At 42.1% G+C, this 19,916-nt stretch overlaps 1 protein-coding gene across 1 annotated transcript; it reads left to right on the top strand.

Moving 5' to 3' along the window:
• Window positions 1–1,328: 1,328 nt before the first annotated feature.
• tprn (taperin) lies at window positions 1,329–19,683 on the top strand. The gene is made up of 4 exons (XM_057019759.1): window positions 1,329–3,649; window positions 15,962–16,181; window positions 16,504–16,628; window positions 16,966–19,683. The coding sequence occupies exons 1-4, from the start codon at window positions 1,529–1,531 to the stop codon at window positions 17,026–17,028; spliced, it is 2,529 nt and encodes an 842-aa protein (XP_056875739.1). The 5' UTR covers window positions 1,329–1,528; the 3' UTR covers window positions 17,029–19,683.
• Window positions 19,684–19,916: the final 233 nt, after the last annotated feature.

The following is a 19,916-nucleotide window of genomic DNA, read 5'->3' as shown; positions in this document are numbered from 1 at the left end:
GCACAACAGAATATATTTTGCTGCATAAATTAGAGCTAAATAGGCTACCTGCCGATGCATGAAGTGACAAAAATCACAGTGCCTAACACATATTGAACTAGGGAAAGCCGAGTGAGCCTTTATTACGTATCTTTGATATCACGTAGAACACACACGAGTGAGCTGAAAGACTGACGTTAAAACGCCAATCATGAATTAAAGTCTCTAGCTTACATCCTATTGTACGTTACTAGTTCACTACTGATGGCTGACGCTCACTAGTAAAGGCCAAAATGCTTACTAGTTTTGTTTGCCCTTAATAGTAAATTCCATGGAGCCAACATGTTTACCAGTACTAGTGAATTAGTAAAAGTAAGATATCAGCATTCCATATTGTACTTCCTTTGATCACTTTACATTTGTTGATTATCAGTTGGTGATAAATGTTGGATGAGCTACAGTAATCTCTGGGAGTACCAAGAATAGCCCTATTAGTGATGATTCATATGCAGTGGGTCAGCCACCTCTCAGAACACGTGTTTATTTCAACCGGATTATTGGCAAGTGGCATAAACCTGGTAAATGCTGGAACAGTCAATTGAAGTTGTTATTACAATATTGAGTGTTCAGAAGAAAATATCAGAGTAAATCTTATTAAGTGTTCAGTATTGGTTGAACAACATCAGTGGTTGTCAGTTCTAGATTTTATTTTAAGAGGTTTCCCTTTTAAACAGCAAATTAATGCTACACTAAGACTAGATGAACTCAAAACTATCTTTATTTTGTTTGAATGGTTATACAACCTCCCAATAAATTTGATGGAAACTGGGCCAGTGTCACTTATTACTGTTAAATTGTAAAGTATGATGGCATAACAGCAGTAATTCAATAAAAAGATACCACAAACCTGACACAATTAATCCCCCCCCCTTTTTTTTTTTGGAGGACGTGTATCTTAATTGCATAGATCTATTCAATTAAGTTACCCATGTAAAATAAGTCTGATGTAAATTCATTTATTTTGCAAGTATTGTGATTATACTCATAAAGGATAAAAACGTTTTATAACCTAAAATACCTAAACGTTTTCGGCAAGGCTATATTTAATCAATCCCTGTGTAATCCGTTTTAATCTAGCAAGTAAAAATAGCACGCAAACAATTGAAGAGGGGCGGGCTGAACGTGAAGGCATCCTCGTTGATTGGCAGCTTCTCCTGCCTACTCCACAATGGAAACGGGAATAATTTGCGTCACAGTGAGGCGCGTGAACGAAAGAACGAGGGTGTCTCGCGGAGCCGCAGTGGCCAATCAGAGCGCAGGAGGGACCGTCGAAGCCGCAACGGTGCCGCGGTGAGGCGGGGCTGCGTTCACGGACGGTGGGGGGAAAGAAACAGAGTTAGAAAGCAGAGGGGAGAGGCGGCGAAGAGAAGGGAGGGATGCGTGCGAGTGTGCGGCGATCGGTCTAGCAGGTACACTTGGAGCCGGATACTGTTTTGGTTTTTTTAAGGAGCCCATCTCCCTCCTCGTCATCTACAAACAGCCCTCCGCGATGTCTGGTGGAGGAGAGGTGCGCGTCCTCCTCCAGGAGGCCGGGCAAGAGAGCTCGAGGATGCCGGCCTGGAAGCGAGAGATCCTTGAGAGGAGGAAAGCTAAGAGCGGCGTTTGTGGAGGAGCCAGTGCTTCGGAGACGACTGCCGTCGGCGCCAGCCCACAGAGGACTAACGGGGACCTGTGGGGAGGCATGAACGGCAGCAGCGGCGGAACCAAGAGTGACAGCGGGGCGAGCGGCGGCGGACCTGGGCGAAACTACAATATTACCACAGCCAACCAGTACTTCATCAACAACAAAGAGCCACGGTCGCCGGTCACGGGAAGGACGGTTTCAAGGGAAGGCGGCAGGCAGGAGAGCCTTGTGCTGCACGAAAGCCTGGGCCCTCTCGAGGAGAACCCGTTCATCAAGCTGGAGAAAGAGCGGAGGAGGCGACAGGACCGAGAAAACAGCGCTCGCCCGGTGCCGCACATCCTGGAGCTGTATGGAAGTGTACCTGGCATCCGGACTATCCGCGCCGAGAACATCATCATCATCGAGTCAGACCCCGATTACTTTCCAGAAGATAAAAGTAGTTCCCATTGGCAGGAAAACAGTGTCAGTAGTTACAGCTCTCTGAACGATCTCCTGGACCGAAGAGGGAGTGCTGTTACTGAGATAAGAGCCAGGGAAGTGGTCATTTATGACACTACCTTAAGCAAGAGTGAGGAAAATCTGAGCACCCTGGGCCGCCCTGATCATGAGGCCTCTTCATATAAGACAGGTGAGGGTCAAGGCAGGGTAAGTCGGATGTTGCAAAAGTTTGACACCAATTACGGAAAGCTGCAGAAAAAGTCTCACAGCACGGAGAATCTTTTGGACCTGGACTGCAGTTCCAGCAGCAGGCCAAGGCTCTGGCCCAAGCCACAGCCAGATCTGGTGCCAAAGCCCAGGCAAAGCTCATTAGTTAGTAGCCCTGACAGGAGTCAGCTATCCTCACCAGTTTTCTACAGTCCCCTGTCTTCAAAATCAAAGCCACACTCTGCTGCCTCTGAAGTCAGCAGCCCCAAACGCCATTTTGGAACCCCTCCACCTGCGCCCTCCTCCCGCCAATGGTGCGAAGAAACGCGAGGATGCGCCACGTCTGTCACCTCCAAAGATGAGCCAGATTGGAGCCAAATAAAGCCCACCAGAGAGAGAGAGTGGGAGGATGCAGAAGTGCCACCAAAACCTAAGGTGCCATGCTCTCCAGAGACACTACGTGCCCGTGCGGAGTCTCCTTCAAGCCCTGTTTCAGCCAAGGTCTCACAATCCTCCGCCGATTTTGAGATACGGCCCTCCCCGAAGCCAGACATTACCCAAATTCCTGATGGTGATACTCAGGCACGGGCCCTTGCAAACCTGCGCCTCCAGTCCCGAAACTCCTTTACAGTGATCCCAAAACGGCGTCCTGCTTCACCTGAAAGTGGCAGCCCAGCACCATCCAGCCCTGCTAAGTCTTCTCCATTGCACAGGGGGACAGAGGTCCCCACGTCAGGAGTGCCAACCTCCCCCGTCCCTGTTCCCATGTTGAACCATGTAACGGAAAATGAGGAGACACTGGAGGATGCAAAGGAGGCCAGAACACCAACGAGGCAATCGAAGCCCAAACCCTCCTCCTTTGCTGCCTCAAGTAACGTATCTCCTCTACCCTCTGAACCACTATCCCCACCAGCAGCTCCTTCCTCTCCCTCGGTTACCTCGGACTCACCCACACCACCTTCCAGCCTTTGTAGCCCCTCCCAGACTCCCCACCATCCACCTGTGGATCATCTGCCAGTAACAAACATAGACGACATTGAAGTGGAATCCCAACACCATGTCCCCGCTCCTAGCCCCATGGTGCAGAAGAGAAAGGGGAACACATTTACCGTGGTGCCTAAACGGAGGGGGGAGCCGGTGGCCCAGCCTGGTTCGCCTGAGCCCCAGCAGGAAAATGGGAGTAAGGCTCCACATGGCTCAACTCCTCCACAGGCCCCTTATGCTCATCTGGGTTCCACGCTGAAGAAACGTTACCCAGCAGTGGAGGAAATTGAAGTCATCGGAGGGTACCTTTCCCTTGCAAAGTCCTGCCTCTCCAGGACCGGTTCTATGGGCAAGAAGGTGAGGCAAAATTCATTGTTTCTGTTTTTATTTAGAACATGTGAAACAAAATAAGTCACAATTTCAGCTTGTACCACCACGGCAATAACAACAAGGACAATATACAAATGCAGAATCACACATATTTGAAAAGGCGTGAGAAGCTAAGCTTATTGAATCCCACCCCTTTCCCACAAATCATAAATAAAATGATTACTGGTCCTACTTCCTCATTTCTCTTCAGTCCATTAAAAAAGAAAAACGTGGTTTGAGCTTTGTTATTGTTTCAAAACCATCTTCTCTGTACCTCTCCGGAGGTACAGTATGTTTTGTACATTATTTTAATTCATCCTTTAGCCTGTTCTGTAGTTTTAGCCCTCATATAAATACACAGAAAGTAAAACACAAGATGAACACTGTTCTAAAATGTAGAACTGTGTCCTTTTATGACTGGATTACTTTTTAGACTGCTAGATTTGAGTCATTGGGTGTTTCCGTGTTGCGTCTCTGAGTTTATCAAGTTAGCCAGCACAGCTTTGTGGAAAATGGAAACAGTAACTACCACTTTATAGTGCCACAATGGAAACAAATATGTCAAGGCTGCAGTTGATATTCAGGCTCAATTAAACCTTAATATAGCTGTTTAATCACAAATGAAAGTTCAGTATTTTTTGTTATCTCCATGCCCAAACTCAAAGCATTCTTTGCATCTGTCCATGAGGATTAAAGTGGTATTTCCACCTCTTGGTTAATCCTGGTTGTAGTGTCATTGAGTGTGTCTGCTACTCTAAATCTCTGCACCCCGTCACTTGACCTGCTGTCGGTTCTAATGGATTAAAAGTGTGTTTACACAGCTACTTGGAACGACACGTGGGGGCTTTTTTTGTGTGTGTGTCTCACAAAAGCATGTTACATTTGTCACAGACTGCATTATGTTGTTAGGTGGCCGTCAAAGCCTATTATAAGAAAAATCTCATCAAGGCTGTAGTCAGTTCTCATGATTTGGCTCAGGGATTGGAGCCAGCTTTGACCTGCTCCTTACACATTGCTAAGGTTGTTCTGCACCTGAATAGATGTGTGTTTTCTCCTAAATCCCACGCGAATAAATGTCATATGTTGTGATCTATCAGAACTTCAGCTTGCTAATTTTTTAAACCTTTTAAACATAAAACTGTTTGTGAAGTGCTGCAGGCTCTCTCTATACTGCTCAGATCATTCCAAGCGGAGAGCATTATTCCCAACATGGAGGTATCTATATTTCTTCTTATTGCTCCTAAACCTGTGGCTCAGGGTTTATTTTTTTTTAATTTGGTGTGTGGTGGTGGCCCAGATGCTCAGGGTGTGGACCAGAGAGCCACAACATCCTGGGTTTCGAAACCGAGCCTTATGAGAGCGTTCACCCTTCCTGTTGGCGTGCTGCACATTTCCACAGTTTTATAATGTGTTCTCGTACATCGCACTCCCGCCCTTTGGCACTTACGCAGTACGACATCGCGGCTAGTGCTGAGTATTTTGAGTTTTCTTGGCAGCTTTTCAATCTAGGCCAGTCTTTTCAAACGCCCGCTCTCACTGTGTGTCGAAAAGGTCCGGCGTAATCTGGTGCTTTCCATGTTGTTTTTAGGGTCAGGGGAACAAAATCAGGCTTTTAATGTGAATTGTGTGTCCTGTGCGGGGTTGCGTCACCACGGTTGTCTAAAATATGGCAAAATCATGCGTCCAGTAATTGGTAAAACCCATTTATGTACCTGCCTCATTGCAGTTAATGGGGATTTGTAACGTCTTCAGTTGAACTGCTTCAATTTCAAGTAATGTTTGCATGCAGTGCATAATGGTATAATGGGTAATGCCAGATTTAGATGACCGATTGCATCATTTTTCTTTGTGTTTTGAAGTATGCTTTGACTTTGGGGACTGTAGCATTGAGACATGCACTGACCGAGTCCTTTGTCCCAGTTTCTCACTAACAAATGTCTCTCTTTGTGGTCATTCTATGTTTCATCAGAGCTTTTTTTGTCAGCAGAGCTTCACAGAAAGCTACAAAAGCATCAAAGCTCTGCTTGACCTGTATAATTTGTGGAAAATGTTCAATCAGTTGTCTTTTCTTGGTGAGACAAAGCTCTGAGGCCACAGCTTAATGGCGTGGTCTGAAAGTGACTTTTCCCCCAACAAAATCAGTCGTTTAAAAAAATATATCAAAACTTTTAAAAAAATTATTTTACCCAGTTTCTAATTTTTCTTCATTTTAGAGGAATCCTTGTCCTTCCCCCTTGCCTAGGGTGTGTTGCTTTGTTCCTCTTAATAAGGCTGGTCCCTTACTTCCAGTTTCCTCTGATCTCTTCCTCTTTTCCAGGGAAGGAATTGTGGAAGAACTATGTAGGTCAAGTGCATCTCCTTGTACTGCACTCCTGCATTTGCATAAAATTGGCTTGGGCCTTCTCGTGAAATAGATGGAGCAGGATTGACTCTGTTTCCTTCTCATGTGCTTGCAGAGGGCCTAGAAGGAACGGACCGAATGGTTTATTTGATGCTTGTGTTTTATCGAGAAGCGATACAGCTGTTGCTGTCTTGTTTGTGTCTCGTCCTCACTAGCAGACTGTGGGAAATGGACCCGTGCCTTTGCCAGCAGGAGGAGACGGGAGCTTTTGAATGGTTTCCCACTATTTCCTGTTTCCTGTCAGAAACCATAGACCAGACTAAGCCATTTTGAAACAACTGCAGTCTATTTATGCCCATGTTTTACTGGAGCGTAAAAAATGGTCGGGTTTGAAGATGGTTTTTGTAAAGCAGGGTAAAAACTGTGCGGGTTGCACTATTACTATTGTCTCATTTTCTTCAGGTTTTCATTATAAAAGAGTGCTAAGCTACAATAAAGTGTCCTGAAAAATTGTAACCCATAGGTTTATTAAAGAGTATGTGATGCTAAAGCGTTAAAAGGTAATCACCATCAGTTGGCAAAACTGAGAGATCTGTGTGCTTTTTTTAAATGGCCCCGATCTAAATGGTTCAAAACAAGGCCAAAGAAAGGGCACTCTCCTACATTTACATTGTGCGCCTGGGCTACAGGTGTGAAAGTCCATTGTGTTTAATTATTTACCTCATGAAGACATTCCTTATCTCTCCTTCATATTTCCTGAAAACTGTCTGCACTTCCTCTTGTTTTAAAAGTTGTGGATCCAGAGAAATTCTTCAGCCGATAACAGCTAACTGCCTCATGACCTGTGTTGTTTCGAATGCATGTGCTTCTTCTCATGTGATGATACCTGTTTTGTCTTTTCGGGGTTGTTATTTTCGAATGCCACTATGTTTTACTCCATGTCGGTGACAATAGTGTTGATCAGCAAGTCGTCATCAGAGGTTGGCAGAAATGTCTGCAGACTTCCGTGAAATGTCATCAGTTTATTATTTGTCTGTTGATCTAATGATGCCCGGAATTGTATGAAGGTGATGTAGTTAATCCTTGATCTGAACCATAAAAATACATGTGAAACAAGTAAATGTAAAAAAATACTGGGAACTTCACAGGGTAGACAAAATTAAGCAAGGTTTAAAACCCCAATCCAGCAGGTGTCAGAGTTAAAAACTGTCAGTTCCTCTTTGTGGATTAATAAAGTATGATGCTTCTTATTCTTTTAGGTTACTAGAATTGTAATAATGATTAAGATGACTGCCTTAAAATATTGCCATATGCTTAACCTGTGATATTTTTGGTTAGTTTAACAGTAAAATCAGTATAATTTCCCCTCATAATAGAAGACACATCACTTATAGTTTGATCACCTTGAGTAGAGCCCAAACATAAAGACTTTATCACGTGTTTTCTTCACACATGAGAGCTGCAAGTATGGTTTTCTTCAGGATGTGGACACGCACGCGCTCACTTTCGCTACACATACCCAGAAACTTGGGCTCTGTTTAAGAAACATGAAATACATTGGCAGCAATCCCACGACTTTTGAGTCTCACATGTTCAGCCCTGTAGCATCAGTGTAATTAGAATTCAACAGCACAGAGCCGTGCTATCATAGTCATGTTTAATTCAGAGTGTGTGTGTGTGTGTGTGTGTGTGTGCGCGTGTGTGCGCGTGTGTGTGTGTGTGAGTGGAAGAGAGAAAGTCAGTAACCCACTTAAAACACAAAGCTATTGTGAAATTGTAAAGTGTCTTGAAGGAAGAAGGCAGGCGACTGTAGTGTTTATCTGTCTGCTTTACTGCACATAACTCCTGGTGAGGTGGAGCTGATAAACGGAAGGTAAATTCCTTAAGGAAACCCACACAGCTGCCTGGGTAAATCAAATATATATCCACCCACCTTCTATCCAAAGGTCTGTTGGGAATCTCCAGCTATTATGTGTTCCTTATATTGCATCAGTTCTTATTCAAAGGCTATCTCTGGCACCCATGTGATATCTTTCACAGTGTGTTTGACTAACTTTTTATGAGCCATTGATCTCTTCAACTCTTAGATGTCCTGGATACGTGATCGAGCACTGTCTCGCTGCCACACTCTGACTGCCTCCACGTCTGCTCTCTGACCGCCTCCACCTCTGCTCTCCTATTTCTATCTGTTCGTCACATATCCATGGCGCCTGTCGCCGGGGCAACATGGGCCACAGCCATGCTATCCTGTTATTAGGATTTCAGGATAAGAGCACACATTCTGTCTGCCCTGCACTTATTACTGTATGATATAGGATATTGTAGGTTTTGGTAATCAGTGGACACTCTAGGAGTCATTTTGACATCAGAACATCATCATAAAATGTAAAATCAGTCCAATAAGACTGTAATTCTGTTTCTTAGTGTTGTTGGCAAAACTGAAATAAGTGTTTCTGAGAGTGGAGACTAAACCCAAACTGAGGTCAGTTATTTTTGCACAGACTTCAAAAATCATTTTGTTAGTTTCCGTCCTGTGGTTGAGTGCAGTGGAACAGATAAAGCCCCTCCTACCAATATCATCTGATTCATCACTTTAGTCAGAGTGAGAACAAAAAGTACCCTTTTGAAGAAGAGTTGCCAATAAAACCATCTTTTTATGTTAAGAGAGTTAGAGAGCACATCTTAGCATCATCTTTACTTTTACAATTGAAATGACAGACCATAGAAACATACAATTGAGATTTTTTTAGTTGAAAGGATAGTGATTAAATTAGTAGAGAAAGCTCAACAGTGGTTTCATTTCACTTAACTAAGCATTTTAACTTATTTTATCAGAGAAGACCAGTTGTATGAATACACCCATAATCATTGAGATTTATAGTACTGTATCTCAAGTTTCAATTGGCCACACCACCAGTATCACCTTAAAGTGTGGGTGTGCATGTGTGTGAGTGCGTTTGGGTGTGTGTGTGAGTGTACACCACTAAGCTCTCATAGCTTTGACGGGTGGCTTGAGACCAAGTGTCAAAGCAGTTTTCTTTTCAGTTTGCTCTGCATGCTGCCCACACTGTTAGCTATGAGTACCAGCCACCTACTCGTTTCCATGGATCTCACACTTACATCAGTGTTATAGTACTTGAAACTAGATCATTACGCCACTTGAATTAATCTTACGTAAATATAGAAATGATTTAATCTCCTATATTGAGAAAAAGGCAGTTATTACCATGTCATTGCAATAAATAGGAAGCAAGTCCTTACTGTTATAACGAATGCTAAGTGCTTAAGATAATCTTGTGTCACCGTTGCTGGGTTGTTGTCATAATTCCTATGGTAAATAAAGTTTAAGTAACATGAAGCTGTTGTCATGTTGCAGAAGCTAGTTTGCTCATAACGTGAGATGGTCGAACACATATAAAGATGATCAGCTGGTGCTGGGGGGCACGGAAACACAACTAGATTGAATTAGAACCACTTAGGACAGGATGGATACTGTATTCAAACGTTGAAGCAGGAAGCAAGAATCAATAAGACTCCACAATGCTTTTTCCAGGGAATTTTACCTCAGTTTTATGTTCTCAGTGGCACACGCACCATGTTCGTTTGTTTTTATACAAACGTATGGCCCGATGCTTCTGTTATGTACGAGTCAGCAAAGAAGAACTGAAGCTGTTTTATTTATTTTGGTTATATGGAAATGCAACAGTGATGGTCCTGTATATGCGGGCTGGGGTGCAGTGTGTATCTGTTGCTAACGAGCTTGGGACCTGCCCCCACATACAGTGGTGATGAATGGAATTTTGTTTGTGGCACTCACAGCCAAGGATGTAATTTGCATAATAGGATTTTGAAAATCCTATTAAAGTTTTTGTTTTCACGGATTTTGTATCAGGATTGTCCTTCCACTTGTGCGCCTCGTTCTTGTAAGCGCTGTATCTCGGAAATCCCTCAAAGGAATTTCCTCAGTTTCCCCAAAACTGTCCACTTGGCTCCGAGGATACACTGAATGGAACATGGAACACATATAGCTGCCGATATCCCAATGAATAGATTTCCGTTTGTCACTTACTGACCAAGCTTGTGGCATGAATATATTCATGACATGAAGAGGACAAATGAGGATGAAGTGATCACATGATGACATGTCATAACCGAGCAACCATTAAGCCTTTTTAGTTTATTTTATTTTCATACTTCTGATCTGTACTTAAATGTCAGTGCGCATAAAATAGAATTTCATACTAATGTGTAAATATGGACAAACAGATGTTCAGTTCCAATCACTGAAGTAACAGCGGATTTTCTCACCCAAAACATCAAGTAAATAACCTTAGATTCCTTTTAAGCATTTTTTTTTCTAATACAGCTACTGTATACTTTTTAGTGTTTGTTGTAGCTGATGAACAAAAGTGGATAAAGGAAATCTCTGATGTGCGTCTCCATGTGCTCATCAGGGATGCGGCTCCTCCTTTGTGTCCTTAAATGAGGATCGCACCAGGACAGCAGCAACATAACACCACGTGCTTTGTTCAAGTACAGGGAGCTCTTATTATCCCTCTATTTAAGAGTTAAACTCCTCAGGCAGTTCATTGTGGAGCTAATATTATCTACCAGCCTTGAGATTAGCTCTAATCAAGCACCTGGACTCTCCAGACAAGTGCACACAGTCGGACGTTCTACATGGTTTAATGTGTCATGTTAAAGAAGACACGCTGTTGAGTTATTTTAAATATAATGCATATGAACAGCTGCACACCCAGTATGTCATCTGACCCCATGTGGACAAACACAGATGAAGTCACACACAACTTATAAACACACAACACAACGTAAATACATACCCTCAGTCATAATGTCATAATGGCAGCACTGTAGCAGGAGTGGTCAGCCGTGCACACGTGTGTGTGTGTGTGTGTGTGTGTGTGTGTTTTATCCATTCAGTGGAAACCGCTTTTCATCAATCCAGGGCAGCCCATTGCTGTGTGGCCTGGAACTAAAATTCTGGCACAACGCCCTTCTCCCCTATTAGGCACCGCTCTTCTGAGATGACATAACTTCTCTGTTTTCTTCCCTCCTTATCTCCGTTGTGGCTTGCGCACAACATACAAACAAAGATAAACCAAATATGTTGAACCTGGGATGGAGGGAGCATCTGGCATAAAGGCTCCTGTATTGGTTCAGTTTGGGTTCCTCTCCTATCACCTGTCTCCTAATGGCACCAGTGGATTTGATGCTTTCTCTAATGAGGTGTTTGCTCTTTCAGAGGGAGAGGAAAGTAACCGGATGTAGGGGCTGAAATATGCTGACTGGAGCTTTGATCTCTTTTCATCATGGTTTCATTTCATCCGCCATTTTAAAACGTTTGTATGTTTTGACTACAACAAGATTGAAAAGTGGTTGTGAGTTAATTTAAACTTTCCATTGCTGCCACAGTCAACATGCCACGGTTTGAGACTTGCTAGAACAAATTTGCTCTCTTAATATCAGCGCCGGTTGGATGGACATGAAACATGAAGGTGTACATGAAAGGTCTCCGCCATCCAGCTCATAAGACTTCTTACAGGTGTAGCAGAGTCAGTCCAACTGTTGAAAGAAACTGGAAGCTTTTTCACCTCTGATCTGAGAGTTGAGAGTATTTGAGCTCCTAATGGGTGATCGAGGTCTTCGATCCAGTTGACTGTCCACAAGACCTCGGAGGATGTACTTATGCTTACTGCTAAATTGGGTATTGTGACCTTTATTATGTCTGGACCGTTTTTCTTCTCTTTTGAAGATGTTTCACCTTCTATCCAGAAACCTCCTTCAGTTCTGAACTCACTGGGGACAGAGCTGGAAAATGTCTCTGTCCCCAGTGAGTTCAGAACTGAAGAAGCCTTCTTGATAGAAGGTGAAACATCTTCAAAAGAGAAGAAACACGGTCCAGTTGACACAGAAAACTACCTTGGATGACCTTTATAATCCATTCAGTTTCAGTTTACCGTCACCGTTAAACAATGTACCCACATCATTTGAAGGATTATGAACCTACTGTTTTCAATACCAATATTTTTCCTTTCTTTGAGAACAGACTGACAGAGAGCAGCACTATCTTGTTCACATAATCTAACAGAGAGTCGCTCTTTGATGAATGTTAGACAAAGTTGAAATAATGAGTCCATGGTTGGTGGCCTGTCACTGTAGCAGCTCCCTGGGCGAATGAGCAGACAGCAGGCTTTTGTTAGGGGATCCAGTGTTCTGTCCCACAGCCTGAGGACAGAAGACAAATGACGTCTAGTCAGCAAGAGAGAAAAGAACCTGTGAGTGAAAGAACCTGTGAGTAAGGCTCAAATGAGGAGCAGCAGTCTGGAAGAGGTTTGGACCTGTGACAGTCTCATTTGTAACTGCCTCTAAGATTATTTTGTTCGTTGCATGAGTTGGTTTAAAACTGCAGCACAACTTTAAAGTGAGAAAGGATCTCAACGGAGGCATTGCAGTTGATCATGGTGATCTACCATCACAGAAAGAGAAGTGAAAGATGATGAGAGAGCCCAGTGAGACTGATTTGTTAAGAGAGTTGCTTTTGGCATTTGCTGACTTCCTGTTAGACAGGAAGTTTAGCAAGGAAACACTTTCTGTCGTGTAATGTTTTAAAAGTAAGAAAGGAGGCTAAAAATAGAGAAATCCCCGAGAGGTCCATTAGAAAGCGGAAGGCACCGTGATTCTCGTATGTGTGCACAGGACTTGAAAAAAACAATAATCTGGTTTATTAAAAGTGTTTTGATAAATCAGTCTCTAGGCCACCAATTAAGAATGTTGGTTGAAGCTAAGGACTCTGTAGCCCCGTCTGTATTGGACACAGCCCATCAATGTGTGTCTTCGCTGGAGCTCATTTTTAGGCTCGCACTCTGAATCTATAATTCATTCTCATTCTCAATGTACTGTTGGAACCTTCTTTAATCCATCGGCAGGGACCCTGACTCCACTGAGAAATTCTGGTCTCATACCTTCAGTTAACATCTGTAGACTCTTCCCTGATTAATTGATCTGTTTTATGCATCTTTTAATATCTGTGTTACTCAAGACTGCTGTGGCGTTCATACAAATGAGGACATTCTTCTGTTCCCAGACTACTGGGAGAGCGTTGCTGCTACGGCTGATCATTTATGGTACCCTTGTTGTTCGGGGCAGCTTATGGCTGTTGCACAGACCTGCTGTCTCTCTGACAGCAGGTCCTCCTCAGAGGGAGAAACGAAACTTTCTTAAAGTTCAAGGCAGGTGCCTGCATGCACGGAAGTGTTTTATTAAGGTTTAGCATTCATGAACAAATTCTGGTTTACATGACTGCTGCGTTGTCTCAGCTTTGAATCTAAAATAATTTGAAATAAAACAATAACTTTGATTCCCGTGCTGTTTATCAAGATCCAGATAGATCAGAAGATATGACAGTTTACCACATAGATATTACAGTTTAATACATACAGTTTAATACATAGATATTACAGTTTACCACATAGATATTACAGTTTAATACATAGATATTACAGTTTACCACATAGATATTACAGTTTAATACATAGATATTACAGTTTAATACATAGATATTACAGTTTACCACATAGATATTACAGTTTAATACATAGATATTACAGTTTACCACATAGATATTACAGTTTACCACATAGATATTACAGTTTAATACATAGATATTACAGTTTACTACATAGATATTACAGTTTACTACAATGTACTACATAGATATGATCAGTTTAATACATATATATGACAATTTACTACATAGATATGATCAGTTTAATACATAGATATGATCAGTTTACTACATAGATATGATCCGTTTACTAAACAGGATTGCTGGTATTGAAGGCAGGTGTATCATAATCATATATGGTATTTTTGGCTTACGGAGGAAAAGCTGCTCAGGTGCCTGGATGCTCTGGAGCAGGGGGGGTGTCTTTCCTGCTCCTGGTGGAGTACAGGTCCTGGGGGGGGGACTGTCCTGAGCATCCAATTTGGTGTCTCCACTGAACCTGACAGTTATTGAAGTGCGCAGGGCAGCCTCCATGACAGCTGAGGGAAACTGAGTCAGCAGCTCATGTTCCTGGTTGAACTTCCTCAGTTGGTGGATGATGTAAAGTCTCTCCCAGGCCTTTTTATGGAGTCTATTGTAGGGCTCAGGTTTGTAGCGATGGTCGTGCTCAGGAACCAGAAGGACCCCACAGTTGTGCCTCCTACAGTCCACCGTGGTCTCAACTGTTTTTTGGTTTAATTTCAATGTGATCAGCACGACTCACCCACCCAGCTTCTCACCGGTCCACCTCCTCTCCCTTTGTAGCAGACTCCCCACCATCCCTGATGAGTCCACTATCTATAGGGTTGACTGCAAACTTCCTTTTTCCCCCCATAAATTCACCAAGCCTTTTTCCAATTTTTTTTGAACATGATACTACTCTTATGGACTTTGAACTATTTATAATAGATTTTCTGCAACTATTTTGAAATTTTATTAAAAGAAAATACACTCTTGGCTTCCAAACACAGATGCTTTGTCTAAAATGCCAGAGTTTGCATGGTTTCATACTGTAATTCAGTTGTCCCTTTTTCCCATCTAACACACAATGGAGCACCAGAGCCTGTGCATTTATATCCACACCTTAACTCTCTGGGGTCAAAGGTTTAAATGCGCCATCTTTGATTGCTTTTGTTTCAAGGTAAACACAAGCTGTTTAGCTTCTTGGCTGTTATTAGCACAACCTCACAGAATTTACTATAATAAGTTCATTCTGAAATAATGTATTGACACAATGAAGCTATAACAGTGCAATTCGTAATGTGAGTACGGTAGTAAAAAAGTCAAATGTTTCACTGTAAAAACCAAACATGTTTAATGATGTATTTGTACAACTTACAATTCAAATGTATGTTGTAAGTGAATTCCATTCACGTAAAAAATGTAGGCAATCCCATAAATGCTCTCATGGGAAAAGAGTTTGTTAAAAAAATACTTTGTCTTAATACTTTTACTTGGCCTAAGTGACTTGAACTTTGACTCCAGATGGTTAAAAATGGTCATCATGGTCATAATCATGGTCATAATGTCCGCCTGTCTATCCGTCTGTCTGTCCGTCTGTCTGTCGTGGTCTCGCAAAAGATTGAATCCTCGTTTTCTTTGCTAATTTCGCAAATAGCAACTTTAGAGCATCTTGCTAAAATGGCTAACCGTCGCCTTGTGCTTGAGAAGTACGTCTCTCATAAAAATAAATGCCAGTCTTTGTGCTTGCTGTTGCCTCGAACTTCTCACATTTGCTTTAACACAAAATAACATGGTGCAGAGCGGTACAGGGACCATCTTACACCATGCTTCACATGGTGTAAGATGGTTGAAGCTTGAAGCATTTCTAAACAAGAAGCATCTTGCATTGAGTCAACCACAGGCCTTGAGATCCTGCACGGTGGCCACTTGTCCTACTTAGAAGACATCAAGCTTCAGACATGAAATATCCACAGCTGAAAAGCTCAGTTGTTTAGCTTTTAGTGCTTGCTCTAACCTGAACAGTTCATTCCATCCATCCATTAATGAGATCAGAAGCCATCCCAGAGTGGCCCACTGCAGAGCAATAAGGAAGTGAACGCCGTTAATGTTGACTATGACCATAAAATGCAGATGTCTCAAAGCATGAAGGAGTCAGTGTGTTTTTGAAAATAGTTTCCCCATTATTTTTAGATTTTAGTCTTGTAAAGAGTCTATGAACTATGGACTCTTTAAAAATGGGGCTGTTTTTATCAAAGACTTCTATAATCCAGGAGTGGAAACAATGAGGAGATCCGTCCTTCGTTACTGACAAATATAAAATGACAATAAGGAACGAGAAAATCCGAGCAGATCAGCAGACGATAAAACCAAACATGTTGAACGTTTCTTTATGTTTATTAATGTTGATTTGTTCGTTTTGTTTGAATTGCAGCTCAAGATCTCTTTCAATGAGACAAGTCTCCAGAGTACCTATGAGTATCCATCAGAAAACAGTGTGTGGGACAGTGGGGGGGAGGAAGAGGAGGAGGAGGAGGAAGAGGAGGAGGGACAAGAGGAGGTGGCATCTGAGCAGCCCAGCATGGTGGGGCGCATCCACATCCCTCGACCGAACATCATTGCCAGCTCGGCTATGCACTCATCCAACAGCAAAGGTGAGTTTTTAGCTTCAGAACTGTTTTTATTTTTAGTTGTTGGCTTTACGCAGTATGAAAAAGCACTGAGAAGTGTTGTTTTTCACTCATGAACAAATATGGCTGCCCCTGAATGCTTAAAATATCTGATACTACTGTATGGACTCATAGCGACCCCTGTTGGGCAAGATGTGAACTATATATAGAGTAATAACGTACATGCAGTAGCAGTGTATGCCATTCAGTAAATAGGCTGAATGAAGACATTCCTAGATATGAAAAAGGATAATTACTCCATCATGTTCATAACAATGATTATATTAGCATTTCTTCTGGCCTACAGACCTTTCCAGCTACGTTCCCAAGCACTCGGTGGACTTCAACACATGGCAGGAGCACAAACACAATAACAGTGTGAACCAGGAGGACAGCAGTGCACAACAGACGCAGATGACAGAGGAAGTCATGGTGAGCCTGGTCGCCTCTGTTCACCTGTGCTGAAAATCCAATTTCTGTTAGCTAAAATTCAAGTGAGGAAAGAGATGCAAATTAATTGATCAGGTTATTCATTTCTCTTATTCCTTTCATCCTTGCCAACAGCATGGTCTTTGGTGTTTATAGTGTTCTTGGTGTGGAAAATAAGACTCAATTCTTAAAGGAAGTAGTTCATAATACAGAATAGAGCCTGATATGTGTATATTCCTATATGAGTTCCTCAAAATATTTTGATCAGTTGTAAAATCGGTGTAAAGATCTTGTTGTTCATGTTCCATTGATTTAAGTGGCTCTGTTTCTGTCTCTTCAGCTCACTCCAGCAGACAGCTCCTCATTGTCTGACTACAGCAGTGAGCCTGCTCTTTACTTCTGATCTAGTCAGCTGGACAGTAGCATCTCACCAGCGGGAGTAGTCCAGGCACCAGGAGCTCAGCACACCATCCCAGCGGAGCCCACCGGCCTCCAGCTTGACAACACTCCGACTGATCTGAGGGAAACCGATCTGCTGCAGGAGTTTTGGTTCTAATTTGGAGATTTCAGATCACAATATCTTCCGAGTATCAGAGCAGAACCACTTTTTTTTCATTCTAAAAGCAGCTGGACTGTGTTTGCCCTCCTTACAGTTCACCTTTGATGTCCCCGCTGACACGGCCTCTGATAAAAAACAAATATATTTGTAAAACCTTCAAAAGTATCCGTAATCCTCCGCGGGCTTCATATCGGTCCTGCTTCTTGATTGTCTCCTCTTAAAGAACAGGCAGCCACCAGTGCCCAACGGCTGTCGATGCCACAGTGTAAATGTAACAAACAGCCTGTAAATGCGTCAGTCAGACGTGTCGGACACTTCGGCTCGTGCGCAGTGCTGTGAGACCGTAACACAACTGATGAAAGGGTGCCACATTTGTCACGTTTTTGTTTTTCTTTTGTATCTGCATGTTTTGATTGAAGCCAACGGCTCAGTTGGTTCAGCTTCTGAATGCCTTTTAGTCGTTCTTTTAAACTGTGCTGTATTGAATTTGCTGGACATTAGTTAGAAGAACGTGTCAACAGGCTGTGAGGGAACATTTGCACCACAGGGAAAATGTCTGACCTTAACCAATAATGTCTGTATCAGTGGTGACGATACCATCAAACTGGTAAATGTTTTTGTGTCATCTAGCTGTTTGTGTCACTTTTATCGAAGGCTGTTAGTCCTATGGGCATCTTTCTTACTCCACTTTTTGTGTATTTATTCCTACTGAAACATTTGCATGTCTGAGACTTGCTCATGTTTGTAAAGACAGATGTTCTGGTGTGGAAAGAAACGTATGTTTCTTTGTGGGGGGGTTTTCCAGTCGGACCTCATTTGCTTCTACATTCCACTGAAAAAGAAGCAGCTGTTTTAACGAAGGCAACAGTTATCATCACTGTGTATGTGCGAGTGAATGCAAGGTTTTGTTTGGATGATTAAGAATTTGTAAAAGCTTGTTTTATATTCAAGAATGCATCAAGATTCCAGATGATTTTTTTAAGCTCATAATGCCAACCAATTAAAGTGTTGCTGTAGCAGGATGAACACCTTAGCCAGTATTGTTGTACAGTTTCAACCATATTTTCATACAATTCTCCAGGCAGGATTTTTCCTGTTCAGAGAGGCATTTTTGCCTTGTCTGACAAATTCATGTATTATCCTTTCTTTGTTTTGTCTTTGTTGTGTCTTCTGATGTTTCAGTGTTTGCACTGTCTGGCTTTTAGCTTCATTTTGCACCTCATAAGACGGAACAGTGGAAATGTTCACTTGATAGCGCTAGCTGGGGCTTTTGAAACAGCCACTCACTTTTATACAGGAGTTGATTGTATGATAGGGAAGAACTTTCATCTCTCAGTTTAACAGAATATTTTTCAGTCTGCAGGAGTTAAGGTTTGTAGTGACTGCCACGTCTGCTAGCTACAACCGTACTTTAAATGTTAATATAAAACAATCACCCCTCAAAGCTTTCTGTTATCGGACTGCTGATGCATCTCACTGATGCAGAACAGCTTTAAAGGACCACATCAGTGATTATTTTTGACAGGTTGTGTTCACAACATGCTAACATGTTGAGCTGATCGATATATTCCACACATTCGATTTTTTTTGTTTCATAAAATTGACCCCGTAAGCTTAAAACTCACATATCAGAAACTGTTGTAAAATATCAGTGGACATCTGATCTTGCTTTTGTTTATAATCTGGGAAGTCTATTTAGATTATACTCAAAAGTTTGATTAATTTAAAAATAATAGCTCGTATAAAAAAAATTCCGAGGCTGTGTTCAATTTTGTTGTATTCCCAAAATATTAGGATTAGGACAACAGCGTTGTAAAGTTAATTGGTAATATTCTTTTATATCTATTCAACAAGTCAGAATTTATGAAATTAGAAATCACAACTATCCAAAATTGTTACAAGAAAAGGTTTAACTTTGGAAATGAACCTGTATTTAAAGAAATTCCAGTCCAACAGATAAAAGGAGCCATGATGTTCACAGAGAAGACCAAGCATTGTAACTTTGAGAAAACAAGTAATAACAGTCCATAAAAGATTAAATCTAACAAACGTGGAATTTTATTACAATTGCAAAAGTCTGTTGTAGTTAGAGGTTCAGTCACTGGCGTGGTTCTTTAAATGTTGGTCATTTTAATTCATCTTTATTTAAAACCACTGTGGTGTTGCAGCCAATGGTCAAATGACACATTTTATAGATCCTGCTGTGAACGCCGCTTCCTTCAGACACTGAAATCCCAAATGAGCATGTCAACACTGGCAGGAACCTTTCTGAATGGGCATAAAACAAAATAGTTTTGTGCCTAAGGTGTACGTCGACCCCTGTTTCAAAAGGAGCAGTTTTCTGTAGCGTCTCTGTAGTAGATATTCCAACCTGTTCCTCCTCTACATCACTGCAGACATGCTTCCACTAAAGCTATTGTCAGTGACTTGAGCAAATTAAAAGTAATGTCATACATGTAAAATTGAAAGCTCAATAAATAGAATACTTGAACACATAAATATTGTGAACTGTGTCCTTCTTACCCTGAAAAATGAGTGAAATCTGAGTTGGAAAAGAGTCGAATAAAATGTTGGAGCGTTTGTGTGCTGCACTTGGGTCTAATCCCCAAACCCAGACCCGTAGGGGCCCCTTGACCCGGAGGCAGGTTTCGACCGGAATTCCGTCAACGACTGCAGAGTTCTCCTTCGTTCAGCACTCCAAGGACTCACTGAACAATTCCAAACACCTTAAT

The sequence above is a fragment of the Takifugu flavidus genome, chromosome 20 (genome assembly GCF_003711565.1).
Source record: "Takifugu flavidus isolate HTHZ2018 chromosome 20, ASM371156v2, whole genome shotgun sequence".
NCBI classification, from domain to species: domain Eukaryota; kingdom Metazoa; phylum Chordata; class Actinopteri; order Tetraodontiformes; family Tetraodontidae; genus Takifugu; species Takifugu flavidus.
This window is presented reverse-complemented; position numbering and strand designations above follow the sequence as displayed.

Excerpts from the sequence above, each read along its gene's own strand:
- tprn (XM_057019759.1), top strand. The coding sequence starts at position 1,529 with ATGTCTGGTGGAGGAGAGGTGCGCGTCCTCCTCCAGGAGGCCGGGCAA. Across the intron at positions 3,650-15,961 it reads CCGGTTCTATGGGCAAGAAG|CTCAAGATCTCTTTCAATGA; the intron begins GTGAGGCAAAAT and ends TTTGAATTGCAG. Across the intron at positions 16,629-16,965 it reads AGATGACAGAGGAAGTCATG|CTCACTCCAGCAGACAGCTC; the intron begins GTGAGCCTGGTC and ends CTGTCTCTTCAG.